Genomic DNA, 17,157 nt, shown 5'->3' with positions numbered 1-17,157 from the left:
GAGGGAAATGATATGGCCACGTCGCGAGTTATAAGGAGAATGGAGCAGAGAATCAAAAGTCTCCCCCGTTTAAGTGAAGGTGGGAGTACATCTTCTTACATTGCCGTATTCTCTGACACGCACAGAGAGAAAAGACATTAAAAATAGCCAAAATAACTTATAAAAATAAAAAAAATTGCCAAAAGAAAAACGAAGGGGTTTGAAAAAACAGAGTGGAAGTAGATAATAAAAACAGAGTACAAGACGCCGACGACCAAACCAAACCGAATTCATTTCCTCTGTTTCGACTTTTCGCTGGTCGTAGGCAGACCAGTCTCCGCCTCTCTCTCTGTCTCTGAATTTCTCTCCTCGCTCTACTCTCTCTCTCTCTCTCTCTCTCTCTCTCCTTGATTCAGGTACAGGTAAATTGGAGCTCTCTGATCTGTCCGTCTGTCTCTTTTTGGTTCTATGTTCTTTTTCTTTCTTTCTTTTTTTGAATTTTTTCGTGCTTCAGCGGTGGACGCTTTGTTGGGTTGTTGCATGGATTGCGTGCTTTCCGTTCTTTTCAGATCTTTGATGATTATTGCTGGTGCTTGTGTTTGTGTATAGGAATCAAGCTCTGTTGCTTTTGTGGCCTCGTGTTCTTGTTGTTCTGTTATGCAGTCGTTTCTTAATTCATTTTATCTAACAGGAATGTCGTCTGTGAACCTCTGCGCTGAATTTTTGTTTAGTTTTCGTGTAAAAATTTGGGAATTAAAAATAACGATTTATCGTTGATAATTCCAAGAGCTTGTTGAATTTTGGTGTTTAATGCAACCATGACGTGGTCACTGATGAAATCCCATCTGGGTTGGATCTGAAAAGAGTGATAACAACTTCATTTCTTGAATTTAAAAAAAAAAAATTGGGTTGTCGGTGAATTGTATTAAAAAATTTGGGTTGTCGGTGAATTGTATTAAGCTTTGGGGTTTGTTGAGTTTGCTTGTGTTTAGGTCATTTAATTTACTTTTGGGAGTAAACTTCATTTTAGTTTATTCTATTTTTGTAGTGAATGGGTTTTGTACAAGGGAATCAAAACTAAGTCGTCGGGTTTTATGGTAGAATTTCAGGGTTGAGGGGGAGAGATAATGTCGGGAGCGGGTTCGCAAAACAGCTTGAGAAAAGCACTTGGTGCCCTCAAGGACACCACCACGGTTTCCTTGGCTAAAGTCAACAGTGATTACAAGGTATACTTAATTGATATGTATTCCTTTCGAGGGTTCTTTCAACCCTGGATGTATCTTACTGTCTTGGCGAGGTAAATTTTTTTGCAGGAATTGGACATTGCTATAGTTAAAGCCACAAACCATGTTGAGCGCCCAACAAAGGAAAAACACATTAGAGGTGGGGTGCTCACTCTTATTCTCTATTCGAGACGGGATGCAAGTTATATATCAACATGGCCTCTCTAGTTTATCTTTGTTCAATTATGCGCTTGTACTATTGGCGATCTACATGTTGAAGAATCTTCTTGAATGGGGATCTGATGCAATTTATTTATGTTTTCCTTTTCAGCTATTTTTTCTGCTATTTCAGCTACACGACCTCGGGCAGATGTTGCATACTGCATCCATGCTCTTGCCAGACGGTTGTCGAGGACTCATAATTGGGCAGTATGTGTATCACCTCAATGATACTTTATGATGGGATGGATGAATTCATGATCTGAAGCTAATTTAACGTTACTCTATCATGCTAAAGACTGCAGTTGTTAAACTTTAGTTTCCAATTTGACAAAAAATAAATGTGATGACATTCTTAGGAGCCCTTCAATATATATAGTGGTCAAGTATGCATTAGAAGGTATATGAACTGTGCATTGCAGAACTTCATCTTTAGTCATACGTATCTGTAATTTTAATGATCTTGGTCTTGATCATCATTGTTGAACAACCTTAGCCAATGGAAGCTTCTTTAGACATGATATTCATGAACTTCTCCCTCCTACAGAAATGTGCTTGTGATTGGAAATGTGGGATATGACATGCATGTTATTGCCTTAATAAGAAACCATTAAGTAATTTTTTTTTGACAAGTAGAAACCAATAAGTAATTAAAAAGTTGTGAAACAAAAAGGTATGCATGAGTGGTTAATATCCTTGCCCATTTCCTATATATTCCATACTCTGTGGTCAATTGCCATTTATTTTACTTATTAATTGTCCAGTTTGCATTTGGAGAAACTGTGAGCTTGATGATGAGACAGTAGTAGTTGTACATTGAAGCACTCCCGCTGCCCCATATTGTTTGCCCCCTATGGATTTTGGGACGTTCCAAAATCTATTCCACTTTGAAAAGTGAATAACAAAAATTTAATAGCTGTCCTAACTTACTTTTAGTCAATATTTCCATTTGTCTTATCTGGGTTTAAATTAAGAAGGGCAATTTAGGAAATAAGTAACTTTATATTTAAAATAAAATGTATTAGATAATTTGCCTTAAAAAATTGGAGTTTCTAAGGTGGACGAACAATTTGGGATGTGGGTATATTATTTGTTGATATTGTGGTGAACTTGATGGTCACTATATATCATGAATGATTGTTGGATCGAATGAAACTGTTTTGTCTGTGCTTCTTGTTGAAACTTGGTTAACAGAATTCGTTTTTTTAGGTTGCTTCGAAAACGTTAATCGTAATTCATCGTGCTCTGAGAGAAGTGGACCCCACATTTCATGAAGAACTCATTAATTATGGCAGAAGCAGAAGCCATATGCTTAACATGTCTCATTTCAAAGATGATTCTAGTCCTAATGGTACCAATCCACTATCACCCATCCTTTATTATGTGAAAATATTTTTCTATTGAAACATTGAGTTATTTGTTTATGAGAATGTTTTGATCTGCTTCCCAGCATGGGATTATTCTGCTTGGGTCCGTACATATGCCTTATTTTTGGAGGAGAGGCTGGAATGCTTTCGTGTGTTGAAGTATGACATTGAGACAGATCGCCCTGTAAGGAGTTTATTCTTATATTTATGAATTTTAGTTTTTGGCTTTTGATTTCCCTGTCATTTTTTTTTTTTGGCTTTGAGAAAGCAGTCGCTATTTTCCATATGGATATTGTATTTTGACAATTCAAAATCAAGTGCACATAAAGTTTTGGTATGTTTTAATAGGTTAATTTCTGATGAAGCTAATCAAGGATGTAACAACCCCTCCCCCCCCCCCCCCCCCCCCCCCCAAAAAAAAAAAAAAAAACTGTTCATTCGAAAAGATAAAAAAATGTCTCACCTTTTATTAGTAGTAGTGTCGCACTGGCATTAGGCAGGGAGTTACTTGATGGACATATTCTTTTAATTTGTCTCGTCTTTCTCATAACTGCCCCAAGAACATCTGTCTCTAGCACTATATGGATGTGGGTCATGTTGTAGTACAGAAAATATTTTGGGAAGGCTCTGCAAGTGCTTGAGTACTTATCAGAACCTTATCTCACCTGTAGTTGTGTGCTCTTATATCCTCCTTATTGTAATTTTTCTTCATAAATTTGGGTGTAATTTTATATAATTAAAAGGATCCTGTCAGAAGTTCATTACTATATTTTCTTCCTCGCATTGCTGCAAATTTGATCTTGTGAAACTCTAGTTTTTTTTATCTTGTGGCAATTATGGAGAATTGATAGCTGCAAATTTGATGCAGAGGACGAAAGATCTGGACACGGCTGAATTGCTTGAGCAGTTGCCAGCTTTGCAACAGCTACTTTTTCGTGTGCTTGGTTGCCAGGTAATTTATTGAGTTCTATCAGTTCAAGTTTGCCCTGCACAATGGTGACTGTTAGTTAAATGCGAGTGATGGTTGCTGGCACATGTAAATTATAAGTCAAATTTTACAAATATATTGGGTATATGTGAACTTATAGAATAAATATAACATGATCTTTGAATCTTCTAATGTGGAAATATTGATGAAAATTTGTGCAGCCACAAGGGTCAGCAGTTCATAACTTTGTGATTCAGTTAGCACTTTCAATGGTAGGTGAAACTTGTAACCATGATACTTATCCTTTTTTCTTTTTTTCTTTTTTCTTTTTTTTTTTTTTTTTTTTTTTTTTTTTTTTTTTTAATCTTTAATCAACTTTATTTTATTCTCATTTCCTCTGACAGAATTTTATCATTCAAATAGGTTGCTTCAGAAAGCATAAAAATTTATCAAGCTATAAGTGATGGCACAGTCAATTTGGTTGACAAGGTTGGATATAATCTTGGGTTGTTAAATAAGAAATTGGGATATTAGCAAAAAGACGTCCTTATGATACTCTTAATTATGACAGTTCTTTGAGATGCAACGCAATGATGCTTTGAGAGCTCTTGATATATACAGGAGGGCTGGGCAGCAGGTATGCTTTTCTGCGAATATTTATCCTAATATAGACTGTTGCTTAGTGTTGCAGTGGGAGGACTTTACGTTGTGGAATTTTTACTTTCTCTGTATTTTTCAGGCTGAGAGACTTTCAGAATTTTATGAAATATGTAAAAATCTTGATATTGGGCGTGGAGAGAGGTTTATTAAGATCGAGCAGGTTGGGTGTCTCACTTGTGGTGCCTTCTGGAACAGATATTGCTGGTCTTTGAGTTTTTCATTTTTGTTTTTTACTAAGATTTATATTGAGTGAACTATTTATTTTTAATGAAGCCCCCTGCATCATTTCTACAAACCATGGAAGACTATGTGAGAGAAGCTCCACGAGGTTCAACATTTCGCAAGGATCAAGTAAGGAACTGCTCTTTGTTAACTTTATTTTATAGAAATAAATTTCTCTGTGCATTGTTATTGAAAACCAGGAAAGCAAAGGAATATTGGATATCACTGACCAATAGTGATGCAGGCAGCAAGAAGCGCTCTTGGAAGAGCAAACTTAAAAAACCAAAATTATTTGAAATTATGGTCTTCACTTGATTTGGAGCCTAGTTGGATATCTGGTCTATTTAGTTTTAATCTATCTTTTATGTCTATTTGCATTAGAAAGAAGCTGTTAGCACAGTTTTAATTAAGTTATATTAAAGTAGGGATGATCTAGTAATTTCTAGATTTACTTGAATAGGTTGTAGTACCAGAAACTGATGAGCCTTCTTTTGTTTTAGCAGTTTCCTACTTGGTTTAGAAGTTCTTTTAGTTACTTTTCTGTTTTATTTAAGAATCTTAATCTTTCTAAGAAAAAGAAAAAACTTGGAATAGTCTATGTAAAGGTTTTTAAGCATTCTATCAAAATATAGGGAGATTGAGTTCAATGAAATTCGAGCACCTTTTCTTAAAGCTTTGAAGGTCTGGTTGCCTTTTCTTCCAGGTGTGATTGCTCAGGGAACCTAGGTGTGCTTGCCTAGGGTCTATCTTTTCATTTTCTCCTTCAATTCATTGTTTTCATGCCAAAGCAGCCAAACAGCCATTAAATTTCTTCAACATTCATTTTTTTTAATAAATCATTTAATAATCCCCAAGTCCTTAAACATCAAACCCCGCCCAAGAAACCTTTAAGAACTTATCAAGGAACCTAATCTGGTGCCGCATTTTCTAAAGATCCGGCATCAAATTGGTATCAAGAGCCTGTTATAGTTTTTGTCCAGCTTCAATTAGTAGCTATAATAATCTGTCCAAACTTCTTTTATGGATACATCACGAATGTAGAAAAAGAAAAAAGAAAAATGGCCTCTTGTCACTAGGGCAGCGTGTTTAGGTTTGCACACGCAATCTAATATGATGTGATGTTCAGCCTGTTTTTTTTTTATTATTATTTTTTATTTTTAGGACAATGCAACAATCTTGGAGATTGGACAACTAGGTATCACTTGAACTTCACTGTTTTTATAATATGACAATCAGGGATCATTAATAATTCTTGAATGTTATCTTTCTCAGTAGAACTCTGACTAATGAACTGCAGTGGTTGAAAATCTTCCATATTTTTGTTTGAGTTTATGAAGTTAATTACATTCAAAATTGACACAATTCTCCTTTTACCTTTATTTTTTTTTTTCGGTTTTCATCTTCTCACTCTATTGAAGGAATTATTTTTCTTGTGTCTTCATTCTTCTGAATAAATAATTTCTGACCAAAGTATAGAGTGGTAACTATTTCCTAAATTTTTAATTTTATTGACAATAAAATTGCCTCCCCCTAGGAAGTCTTGGCCATAGAATATAAAAAGCCCTCAGAGGTGCAGGAGGCACGTCCACCATCGCCACCTCCTCCGCCTGAACCCGTCAAAGTAGAAGCGCCTGTGGCTGAAGTGCCTGTGGCTGAAGCGCCTGTGGCTGAAGCGCCTGATTTGTTGGTAATTCCCATTTTCTTTTCTTTGTTGTCTTTTGCATATTATCATCTTGAAAATTTTGTAGTTAAGGTGAATCCTTTTTGTACATTTTTTTTCCTCAAAGACTTTGCATTATAGTAGAATTCACCTTTACCACTTGGGCATGTCCATCAACTTGCTGAATCCTTAATAGTTTCCTAAGGTAATGCGTTTTTTCTTGGTTGCTAGGGTTTGAATGATTCTAATCCAGAAGCTTCAGAATTAGATGAGAAGAATGCTTTGGCTTTGGCAATTGTTCCAGTTGGTGAGGCATTTTTCCTTTTTAATATATCCAATGATTTGTAGTGTTTAGCCAGCACCCAAAGAGGTCGAGAACTCAATTTAGTCCCTGATAAAGTCAACTTGAACTGGTTCAGTTTCAAGATTCAGAGCTCTTACATTGAGAATATAGAGCTCTGGATATGGTAAACTTAAGAGGAAAGAAGATAAGTTTTAGTTTTTTCTGATAGGATTAAACTTATTGAGATTTGGAAATTTGTCGATTGATTGGAGTGAGCTCCCTTGTTTGTTGCGGTGGTTGTTGCAGCTAATCAACCAACATCTGCTGCTCTGAATCAAGCAAATGGAGCAACAGGCTGGGAGTTGGCACTTGTTACAGCTCCAAGCTCAAATGAGAGTGCGGCGGCTTCTAGCCAACTGGTACTTGATCTTTTTCTTTCCCTTGCCATTTTCCATTTAGACTCTCTATGTTTTCTTTGTTTACCATTGAATGGTTAAAGTAGATTTTTGAGGTTGTCGCAGCTTTCTCTAGAAAACCTTCAGTCCTGTTTTCAGGGTCATAAACAAAAATTTCTCTCTCTCTCTGGTGCGCACACGCACATACAAACACACTCAGAAAATCGCAATCACACTCACACATCCAAACACTTCTTTGCTGTTTCACTAATGGGTGATCACTGTTTTACTAATGAATGATACTTTTCTTTTGGCCGACTATAATGACTGATAATGCCTTCCACCTCTGTCAATATTGAAAATAGGGGGGAGGATTAGACAAGCTTACACTAGACAGCCTTTATGATGATGCAATCAGAAGAAACAACCAGAATGTGAGTTACAACCCATGGGAGCCCATCCCAATGGCTGGTGCCATGGTGCATCAGACAGCACAAGATCCGTTTTTGGCCTCCAACACAGTGGCTGCACCACCTACTGTACAGATGGCTGCAATGGCCAACCAGCAGCAGGCTTTCATGTTTCAGCAACAGCAGCAGTTAATGATGATGGCCCCACAACAACAACAGTCTTTAAATCCTTTTGGAAATACATATGGAGCCAGTGTCCACCCCTATAACCCAGGTATGCCTGTTCAAGCCTACAACCCATATACAGGCCTTATCTAGATGCTTTTGTCCAAAGAACACCTTTATCAGAAAACATTGGGGGAGAAAGAAAAATTGGAGAGAAGTGGGTTTTTGGGGATTTTGAGAATGCAAAATATGAAGAATAGAGAGATGTGTATCATATATTGTGTATGTGCAGTAGTTAGCTAGGGTGAGATTCTTTGTTTAATAATTAGTCAGAGCCAGGGCTTTGGATTATTTGATTATTTTATGTCGATGAAGGTTGGTAATAATGTTTTCCAGACTACTGTTACAAGTTTTTGTGCCTGCTTAATCGTTGATGCTTACAGGAAATTCTTCTTTTTAATTTCCCTGTTTCTCCTCTCGTTTTTTTCGGTCCATTAAGCTTTTCAATAGACAATAGGAGTGATTTGTTTGTAATCTACGACTGTGACACTACATTTTATGTAATGAATATACATTTCAATTTGTGGCTCTTGCTCAGGATTTATTTTTCCTTATCAGTTCCCTATCATTTGTTATTAATTAACCCTTTAAATTCTTTTGATAGTGATAAATGATAATTCATAGTCTATTACTTGTCAATTAAGAATGCTACAGAGACTATATTTACCAAATATCTACTGATTTTGTCTAATGTTCTTCATTATAGTCTTAAGTTTATTATTTAGCGAAAGAGAGAGAGAGAGAGAGAGAATGCACTTACAACCCTAGAGGGTAAATAACTCCGTGCATGCGCTCGGTTAGGGTTTCAAAAGTGATAAATAACTCCTTGTATGCTCGGTTAACAAATAATTCACTCCGTATAAATCCGCGTGATGGAGGTCATTATGAAATTATACATGTACCTGAAAAAATTATTAAAAAAAGAAGAAAGAAAGGGTGTGTTACTTTTGAAAACCCTAGAGAGTGATCTCAATTTGTCACAACCTCGTAAACTAATTTTGTAATTTTTATTTGAATTTTTGGAGGCTTAGAAATTAGAATAGAACCCCAAGGGTGCATGTGAAAAATGATTGAGATAGGATAGGGGAAAATAACAAAAAGCGAGAAGATGGAGGCGTTGTGATGTAGTTAAGAGAGTTTAGCACGTGTGCTCCTTGAGGTAGACAGCCATCCACCCACTGATATTTGGTTGGAAGAAAAAGAGGCTGTTATGTTTCCGAGAAGCAAGGGTCGCTTCATTTGCCTCGAGAGGCTCAATAGTCAAATCTGGTACTCTGTCTGCACAACAATAAATTTCACCTGGAGAGGTCGCCTACAATAAATTTCACGGTCCGAAAAATTGTACGATTTGTTTAGGTAGGAGACTACCTAAATTACAAATTACTTCATAATAACTTCATAAAAAAGTTTCGAATTATATGTTGATTTTAAATAAGTAATAAATTAGTAAACGTCTCAAACTCGAGTATTCACGTTTTCAAACGTCTTACTTAAGGGTACTACTTTATAATTTGTTGTTAAATCCTGTCAAAATTTTTAAAATATTCTTTTAATTTTTTTTAAAAAAATATATAATTTTTTTTTAAAAAAAAAGATTTAGGCATGGATATTTTTATAAATTCCGTTATTCTAACCAATACTTAAATCCTAACATTTTTTTTCCCCTTAAAAAAGAGTTATTTTGGGTATTCCGTTAGGATTTGCTGTCAAATCCTAACGGAGTACCCTTAAGTGAGATGTTTAGAAACTTGGATACCCGAGTTTGAAACGTTTGCTAGTTCAGTATTCTTATCTCAAAAGGACGTATAATTCGATACCCTTTTGTGGAGTTATCTCAATTACCTTTTGTAATATAAAAAGTAATTTTAAGGTTCTTGTGGTAAGTGAAAGTTACAAATTAATCATTGAAGACCGTTAAGTTGTCACGCTAATCCATATGAAAACGCGACATGTGTCACTCTACGAGAGATAGTTTATACTGTTTAGGACGGGCCCCAATCAATTAAAATTTTGGCCCTACAACCCTTATCCATTAAAACCTAGAGGGCTGCTACACTCACACCCAAAAGCTTATACCCATTTTTTATACCCTGACATGGAATTCCATATCAGTTTTTTTTTTCTTCTTCTTCGCAGACACACAAAGAAGATTGGTTCCCCTGAACCGCCCACCTGACACTACCACCCTGGAACACGCCGACACCGCCACCTCCAAGACAGTCACCGCCGAGCGTCCATTTTCGAAGGCCATGGACGGGAGGCAACTCTGCTCGGGAAAGATTCGACTGGAACCCACACACAGCGGAGTGGGTTTGAGAGATCCAGCCCGAAAACTACGCTGTCCAAATCCCGAATCGCGCAGATCCGACCAGAAAACCACGTCGTCCAAAACCCGAACCACCCGAGCGTCCTGACTCGTCATCCCGATCCGCGCCGGCCTTCCAAATCCCATCGTCTCAAGCTTTGTCGCCGGCCGAAGAGAGAGAGAGAGAGAGAGAGAGAGAGAGAGTTTTGTTTTTAAAAAGAAGAAGGAAAAAAAAATTTGATGTGGAAATTCCACATCAAGGTGTAAAAAATTAGGTGTAAGAATTTGAGAATAAGTCTAGCATTTTTCTAAAACCTAAAATACTTGGGAAATGAAACCTCTCACTTTCAAATGAATTGAAGAGATCCTATTCCAACACTTAGCCCGTTGCCCCTTATTCCTATAGCTATAAGGCAAGTTATATAGGTGGTTTGACAAATCACCCTCCCCTTATTTTCATTTATTCAAAAATATAAAACAAAAACAATCGATCTCTTTTCAAAACTATTATCAAACAACTTTCTTCATTTGTATCTCACAAAAAATTAAAATCACATTTCACATTTATATCACATCAATGACTTCTTATTACTATTCAAATGAAAATTCACAACAAAAAGTTTTTTACCCAACAACCGCTATAATCCCTATAACTGCATGCTACAAAGTACAAAGCAATTTTATTGTTTACATGTTATAAGGGCTGATTCAAAAATTTATTGACATTGTTACATCAACCTAATAAAACAAAGATTTAATATATAGCATTACTCACACGCAGATAGATGTCATATAGATACCATACCTCACAAGAACCATCAGATTCTTTAGAGTTTTTAAAATATTATATTAAGTAGATTTTAATTTTTTATTTTTTTAAAAAATTAACCATTGCCTTTTAAATTAAAAGGTTGAAATTTTGTCACATCAGTATATTAATTTTAATTACTCAGTATTTAAAAATTTATCACCTCAATATTTATGTTTTATTATATATATTTTAAAGATGATAAATGTTGATATGGTAAAATTTTAATAATTTCATTTGAAAATAATGGTTAAATTTTAAAGAGATCTAAAAAAAAATAGAATATCCTATTAACTTTGGAAAAATTTATTAAAAAGTGTTTTGTATGTTTTTTTTTTAAAAAAAATCTGAATATATTTATTTTGAGAACTTAGTTAGTTAATAACTACTCAAATTTATAAATGATCCTATGGCTTTTAAGCTTTGAATTAACTCGTCATTAATTATTGGGAAAAAGAAATGAGTGCGAAATTGATCCAATCATTGACGATTTACGAAGTAGGACTCAACTGTCATGATTGGACAATAAAGCGGACGTGGCAGGCGATCGTAACTTTTCCGCAGGCGATCGTAACCGGAGAAAAATCTAAGCAAAACATTTTCATCATCTAAAAATAGAAAGCTCGATTCCAGAACAGATTCTGAGATTCGTCTCTCTCAAAAGAAAAAAGAAAAAATAAAAATTCCAGAACAGAAAAATTCCCCCAATAAAGCGAAACGAAAAAGATCAGCAGAGAAAATACAAAAACTGGCACCAGGACTGAGAGAGATATTTACGTTAAGTAAGAAAAAGGCAAAAATCCAACAAGAAAGAGAGGAGAGAGCTCCACATGTTCTCTCTCAAATCCCCAAATTTTCGATAACGAAACGATTTACAAATTACAATGGCTTGGCTATTCAAATCGTTCCAATCCGACGGCACAGATTCCTCGCCGGAACGGAGCCCCTCCACGACTCCACGTGGCGTCAAAGACGACCTCTCCCTCCTCGGCCAAACCCTCGGCCGCCAATTCCGCGGCGTCGCTGATTTCCTGGCCCCACCGCCTCCTCCTCCCACCACCACCGCCGTTGATTCCTCCGATCCCTCATCATCATCGCAATCGCAGCCCCAACCGCTCCTCGGGATCCGCAACGATCTCGCGGAAATCGGCGGGAGCTTTCGGACCGGACTGTCCCTTCTGTCCGGTAACAAAGCGGTGAGTGAGATCTCGAGGCTCGCTTCCAATCTGTTGCAGTTCGAGAGCGACGAAGTTAGGGACGACGACGCTTCTGCAGAGGAGGACGACGGTGATCGTATTTATGAGGGTTTGCCTGGGGTCAACGATGAGGTTCTTGATTTTGTGTCGGAGATTTCGACGCTCCCCGAGCTCTGGACCGATTTTCCTTTACCACTCGATAATGGTAACCTTTATTTTTTTAAAAAATTCTGTTAGATCAATTTTTACTTGTAGCGAACTTCAATTATCGTTTTCTAATTCAGTTTGATTGGAATTATTGCTCTTATTTAATGTTTTCATTTTATGCTGACGATATTGCATTTATGGTTTTTGAATTTCATTATTGTTAGGAATTCGAGTAAAACAGCGAAACATAGTTCTGATTTTTCTTTTTTTCTTTTTCAGTGAGTAGGAATGAGATTAGTTTGGATCTAAGATTGTTAAGGAAAAAAGCATGGCATTGGTTTATTCATTTCTGGTAGTGATTCTTGGAGTTTGCTTATTCAAATCATCTTATGCAACTTCTTTACCATTTTGAAGGAAGTAGATATTGAGTTTGTCAAATTTTCTCGTTACCTATTTGTTGTTGGTCTGTGAGAGGCTCATGGTGATTGGTGGCCCTTAATAAATTTTGTGGAGCTTTCTTCACTAGATCTCTGAACTAGGTGATGACAGAAAACCAAGAACTGGGTATTCTGTGGTAGAAAAATGAATCTGAAAACTTAGAGGATTAGTGGGCAATGGAATTTGTTGAGCAAGTTGAGATATTTTCCTCTTCATGGGCATCGGCTAGAATGTCACTAGTCTACTCAGCTGGTTCTTTCAAAGGTTTAACATGCTAGTTACACTCGTATTGAGATATGGTTTTCAATTGAAAATTTGCTGACTGCTGGTCAAACAATCAGTGTTCTTGAAAGCAGAATTTCATGCATGAGTTGGTCATTAGAGCAAGGCCACGTAGCACATTGCATATGAATCTTGGGTTTCATGAATCTCTTATGCATTTCTGTTATATTTCCCTCTATCAATGACACACGGACAATCCAGTAGAATTGGGTTTTGTTTATTGTTTGGAGAAGTTGATACAGGAAGTACTGTTGGGAACAAGCCTACAACTACTATGTATGCAGCACAACAATATTGGTGGGCAGTGCTATCTAAGACAATGGAATAATTGAATGGAGATACATGGTAAAAATAATTTATAATGTTTGCTTTGTTTTATTGCAGATTTCAACATGTCTGATGCTCAGAAAGAACATGCTTCAACTGTTGAACGTTTGGCCCCAAGTTTGGCAATTCTTAGAGTTAAACTTCAGAGTGAGATGAGTGAAGAACAATTTTGGCTAGTTTATTTTATACTGTTGCTGCCAAGATTAAGTGAACATGATGTTGAGCTTCTATCAACGTCTAAGGCAAGATACTTGTTCTCATATGACGTGTCTTGTTTCTTTCCAATTGTGTTTGCATGCCTGGTCAAGCCCAGATATAGTTTACTATGGGCAATTTTCCCTAGGTAGACTGACCATAATCATATCTAGCACTTTCCTCTTGTGGCCTGGAAATGATCTCATGGCCTGTTATGCGACCTTTCAGCTCAAATCAGTCCAATTAGCTGCAGTAATCAAACTATTGAAAACATATTTTCTGCTTTTTACTGCTATATAGTACTTAATTTATTGTCTTTGACCATACTGAACCCAATGTGCCAGTAACAATTTTGTTTTTCTTCTTCCAAAGAGAGGGCAATACATTATAGGTCCTCAGGTATGACTTTGGCACGTTCTGCTCTAGTGTTTGGTTTATATGTGTCTCCTATATGATTTTGAATGTGTCTTCTCATGTCTGAGCTTCTGCTACAAGGGATGGTGATACTCCTGTGGCCTGCAGTGCCTGTTATGAGAAAATAGGCCCATGATGTGCATGACTGTTATGATACTGTCATGCAACCCAGTATTGTTCATCACTCTAAGCCCCCTTTCTTTCATGTCTTCCAACTATAGGAAAAATTACAGCATCCTATCACGAATCCCAAAGCATAAATTATGGAAAGCCCTATAATGTCCAACTGAAGGTGGAAATCAAAGTTGGCTTATTCTCAATGAAATGAAGCACCTATGATGCTGTCGGGTTGGTCAATATGCCATTATGCTCTATTATTACATGTTTGAGATTCTAGTGAGCTCTAGTACATGTTGCTGGAAATCAACTTGGTTTTTTCTGCCTTATTTTGATATTGAAAGGCTCTGTAACCACCTTTTCTGTTTATGTGATTTAACTAATGTTCTAATTCTATTTCCGATTCCTTTAAACTGGCTTTTGAACTTTTGATTTTCATACTTCTGTGTTACTTTGAAGCACATCGTTGAAAAAGTGAAATGTTAACATTTTTACTTCAAAGTAATGGGCTATTCTTCTGTTCTATTAGTACTAGTTAGTTGGCTTCCATTTTAGTGTTCTAAGATTTTCCCTTAAGAGTGGTTGAAAGAAAAAATTGCACTTTCCAACTGTTTATTCTTAGGGTAAATTACACTTTGTCCCTCCGAACTACCATCCCAATTGCATTTATACCTTCAAACTACCACTCACTAACTATCCAAGATATTTTGAGTTACCTGTGTCTGATTTTGCCGTTTGTTTGGGTGGAAAACATCACACATGACTAGCATGTGCACGTAAGCTGTTTCTGCATGACTAATTTGCCCCTCTTTTGTATGGAAACACATCGTTTTAAGTGATGGTAAAAAAACAAAAAAAGCTGACAAACAAAATAAAGGGGGTTGGTTGTGCGGCCACCCCATCTGTTTTGCTAAGGGGCTGGCTGTGTGGGTTCGAGTTATAGTGAATAATAGTTTGGAGGTGTAAGTGCAGTTGGGGTGGTAGTCTTTTTTTTTTTTTTTGGCCACGGGGGGTTTAATCTTATATTGTCTAGAAACACTAGTCCTTGGGCTTCCCATGTAGAGTAATAGTATTATAGCGCATGGAACATGAGATTTATGAAAGCTACTAAAGAAAATTTATTCACTTTTTAGCTGAGAAATTAAAAAAGAAACTATCCTTTTTGATGATTTTTTTCAAACAAATTCATCTGTCTTATAATGTATTTCTTCTTTACAGATTATCGAGGCAAGAAATGTTCTTTTGCAGAAGCTGCAAAAGAATGCACAGGTGGAGAATGAGGACACAAAGACTCTTGATACATCTCAAGATGGCAGCGAGGCCGGCAAGCCAGAAGGGAAGAATATACCATCTGAGGAAAAGGAGGTTTCAACTGACAAGATAAGCGCAGGAGGAGTAGAAATGGATGATGAAGAGAGCACTGAAAAGTGGTCGGAAGAAAAAGATAATGATACAGGCACCCAGAAAAAGGTCGAACCTGAGGAGGAGATTTCGTTCAGTGATCTGGAGGACGATGATAATGCTCTCTCTAATCGACCATCAGTGCCGGAAACTAAGGTTTCTTCACCCAGTGGAAGCAGTGACTGGGTTCAATTGAAACGAAGTTCTGATACTCAGCGTGGCAGTGACCAGCATAAGGCAGGTCGGTCAAATTCTGGAGATAAAGATTCAGAAGGCGAGGAATCAAATGACTGGCTTACTGTTGATGATTATGATTAGAGGTTGGCTGTTTGTTTTGTTCCTGATTTGTTGTAAAGTTTCTACGATTTTTTTTCTTTTCTTTTATTGGGGGTTCTGTACGTAAGAATTTCAATCAATAACATAAAGTTCCTCGATTTAAATTAATAATTCACTCTTCACTTGAAGAATCATCTATTGTTATTGTTATATAATTTATTTTTTATTTATTTTTTATTTATTTTTTGGGAATTTAATAGCACAATGCAGGTGTTTATACTACAAGGGAATTGGATTAGGATGTTATCCAATTGAGAGGAACTGGAGAGGAACCAGTCCTTGATGTGAAATTACAAAAATATGTGTATAAAGGACCGGTTCCTTTCTAGTTGAAAATCATCTCTTTTCAACTGGAGAAGATCTTGATGTAAAGGAATTAGGCTATATTTGTTTCGTTGAAAGGGATGTATTTGAGTGATTATTTTCATCGAAAACTATTAATTTACTGGCGTTTGAATGAAACTTAAAAAATTATTCTAAAAACATTTCCTGACTCTTGCTTCGCATTAATAATCATTAATCTTTTTCTTATATAACCTCGTATTATCGTATATTCAATATAGTACAAAGGCTGAGAGTTCCCTACAAGAGATGGTGGCACACAAAAGGCTGAGAGTTCCCTACAAGAGATAGTGGGTTTGTGAAAAACATCATTATGTGCAATCTGAACTCCAATTGTCGCAAAACATAGGAGACCTAGATGTCTGAGGAACACCCATATCCTAAATGAGCCAAATTAGCCAAAGTAGCTCAAAAGTGGTGTTAGTAAAGGCACGATACTCAGATGCAGTACTAGAGCAGGCAACAACAAACCGTTTCTTACTATGCCAAGAGATAGAGAAATCACCTAGTAGAAAACAATAACCCATGGTGGAGCGACAGTTAGTGGGATCACTTGCCTAGTCATTATCTGAATAGACATGTAGTTTGATGATGAGTAAAACGTAAACCATGAAATAATGTGCCCTTTACGTAGAGAAGGATTCAAAGAACAACAACATAGTGAACTGACCACGGTGCGGTCAGAAACTGACTAACAAGATGAACTGCATAGGCAATATCTGGTCTTGTGACAGTAAGATAGATGAGACTCCCAATTTACTATCAATAGAGTGTGGCATCTAGAAGAAACTCATCATCAGTGGCTCGAAGCTTGACATTCATCTCTAGGGGACTATCAACAATTTCACAATTGGTAAGTCAAACCCGTGAAAGGAGACCGGAAGCATATTTAACTTCAGAAAGATAATAACCAACTGACTAAGTAGACACTTCCAATCCAAGAAACTATAAGGGAGCCTAATGTGGTCATGAGTGTATCAATAATAAAATAAATCACTTGCAATAGAAAGGATCTTTATAGGATAGGATTTATGTGAGGGTGTCGAACCTCAAGAATTGTTGGTTTGTGTCGTGTAAAATATTCAAGATTAACTATAATATAATCCAAAGAATGAGTTGATTGTTTTTGTATCAATTATCACTAATATATGCAAAAGTAAATGAGAATGTAGTAAGGAGAAAGATAGAGTATTAATTTCACCACTAACCTCATAATAATGGTAAATTGCAATTATCAAGGGAATAACATGAACATGAGTATTAGGACTCGTGAGTGTA

General features: G+C 36.5%; 2 protein-coding genes across 7 annotated transcripts; both read left to right on the top strand.

The window, feature by feature from the left end:
* Positions 1-207: 207 nt before the first annotated feature.
* Positions 208-8,146, top strand: LOC133857066 (putative clathrin assembly protein At5g35200). Of its 6 annotated transcripts, none has more exons than XM_062292180.1 (16): positions 208-395; positions 1,089-1,205; positions 1,293-1,362; positions 1,534-1,631; positions 2,631-2,772; positions 2,872-2,972; positions 3,657-3,740; positions 3,938-3,988; positions 4,140-4,205; positions 4,288-4,353; positions 4,456-4,536; positions 4,650-4,727; positions 6,133-6,285; positions 6,490-6,565; positions 6,848-6,960; positions 7,302-8,146. In XM_062292180.1, the coding sequence occupies exons 2-16, from the start codon at positions 1,107-1,109 to the stop codon at positions 7,662-7,664; spliced, it is 1,641 nt and encodes a 546-aa protein (XP_062148164.1). In that variant the 5' UTR covers positions 208-395; positions 1,089-1,106; the 3' UTR covers positions 7,665-8,146. The 6 variants fall into 6 exon arrangements, with proteins under 6 accessions (XP_062148164.1, XP_062148163.1, XP_062148161.1 ...); XM_062292179.1 differs by having other exon boundaries at positions 1,028-1,205; XM_062292177.1 differs by having other exon boundaries at positions 208-401.
* A 3,159-nt stretch (positions 8,147-11,305) lies between these two features.
* Positions 11,306-15,671, top strand: LOC133857529 (uncharacterized). The gene is made up of 3 exons (XM_062292794.1): positions 11,306-12,085; positions 13,132-13,316; positions 15,019-15,671. Exons 1-3 carry the CDS (start codon positions 11,569-11,571, stop codon positions 15,517-15,519), a joined length of 1,203 nt encoding a protein of 400 aa, XP_062148778.1. The 5' UTR covers positions 11,306-11,568; the 3' UTR covers positions 15,520-15,671.
* The last annotated feature ends 1,486 nt before the right edge of the window (positions 15,672-17,157 follow it).

The sequence above is a fragment of the Alnus glutinosa genome, chromosome 14 (genome assembly GCF_958979055.1).
Source record: "Alnus glutinosa chromosome 14, dhAlnGlut1.1, whole genome shotgun sequence".
NCBI classification, from domain to species: domain Eukaryota; kingdom Viridiplantae; phylum Streptophyta; class Magnoliopsida; order Fagales; family Betulaceae; genus Alnus; species Alnus glutinosa.
Note: the sequence above shows the minus strand (reverse complement) of the source record. Positions and strands in the feature narration are given on the sequence as shown.

Bases quoted from the DNA above. Each gene is read 5' to 3' on its own strand.
- LOC133857529 (XM_062292794.1), top strand. From the start codon at position 11,569: ATGGCTTGGCTATTCAAATCGTTCCAATCCGACGGCACAGATTCCTCG. The intron at 12,086-13,131 runs GTAACCTTTATT...GTTTTATTGCAG, and splicing joins TCCTTTACCACTCGATAATG to ATTTCAACATGTCTGATGCT. The intron at 13,317-15,018 runs GCAAGATACTTG...TCTTCTTTACAG, and splicing joins AGCTTCTATCAACGTCTAAG to ATTATCGAGGCAAGAAATGT.
- LOC133857066 (XM_062292180.1), top strand. From the start codon at position 1,107: ATGTCGGGAGCGGGTTCGCAAAACAGCTTGAGAAAAGCACTTGGTGCC. The intron at 4,354-4,455 runs GTATGCTTTTCT...TGTATTTTTCAG, and splicing joins ACAGGAGGGCTGGGCAGCAG to GCTGAGAGACTTTCAGAATT. The intron at 4,728-6,132 runs GTAAGGAACTGC...GCCTCCCCCTAG, and splicing joins CAACATTTCGCAAGGATCAA to GAAGTCTTGGCCATAGAATA.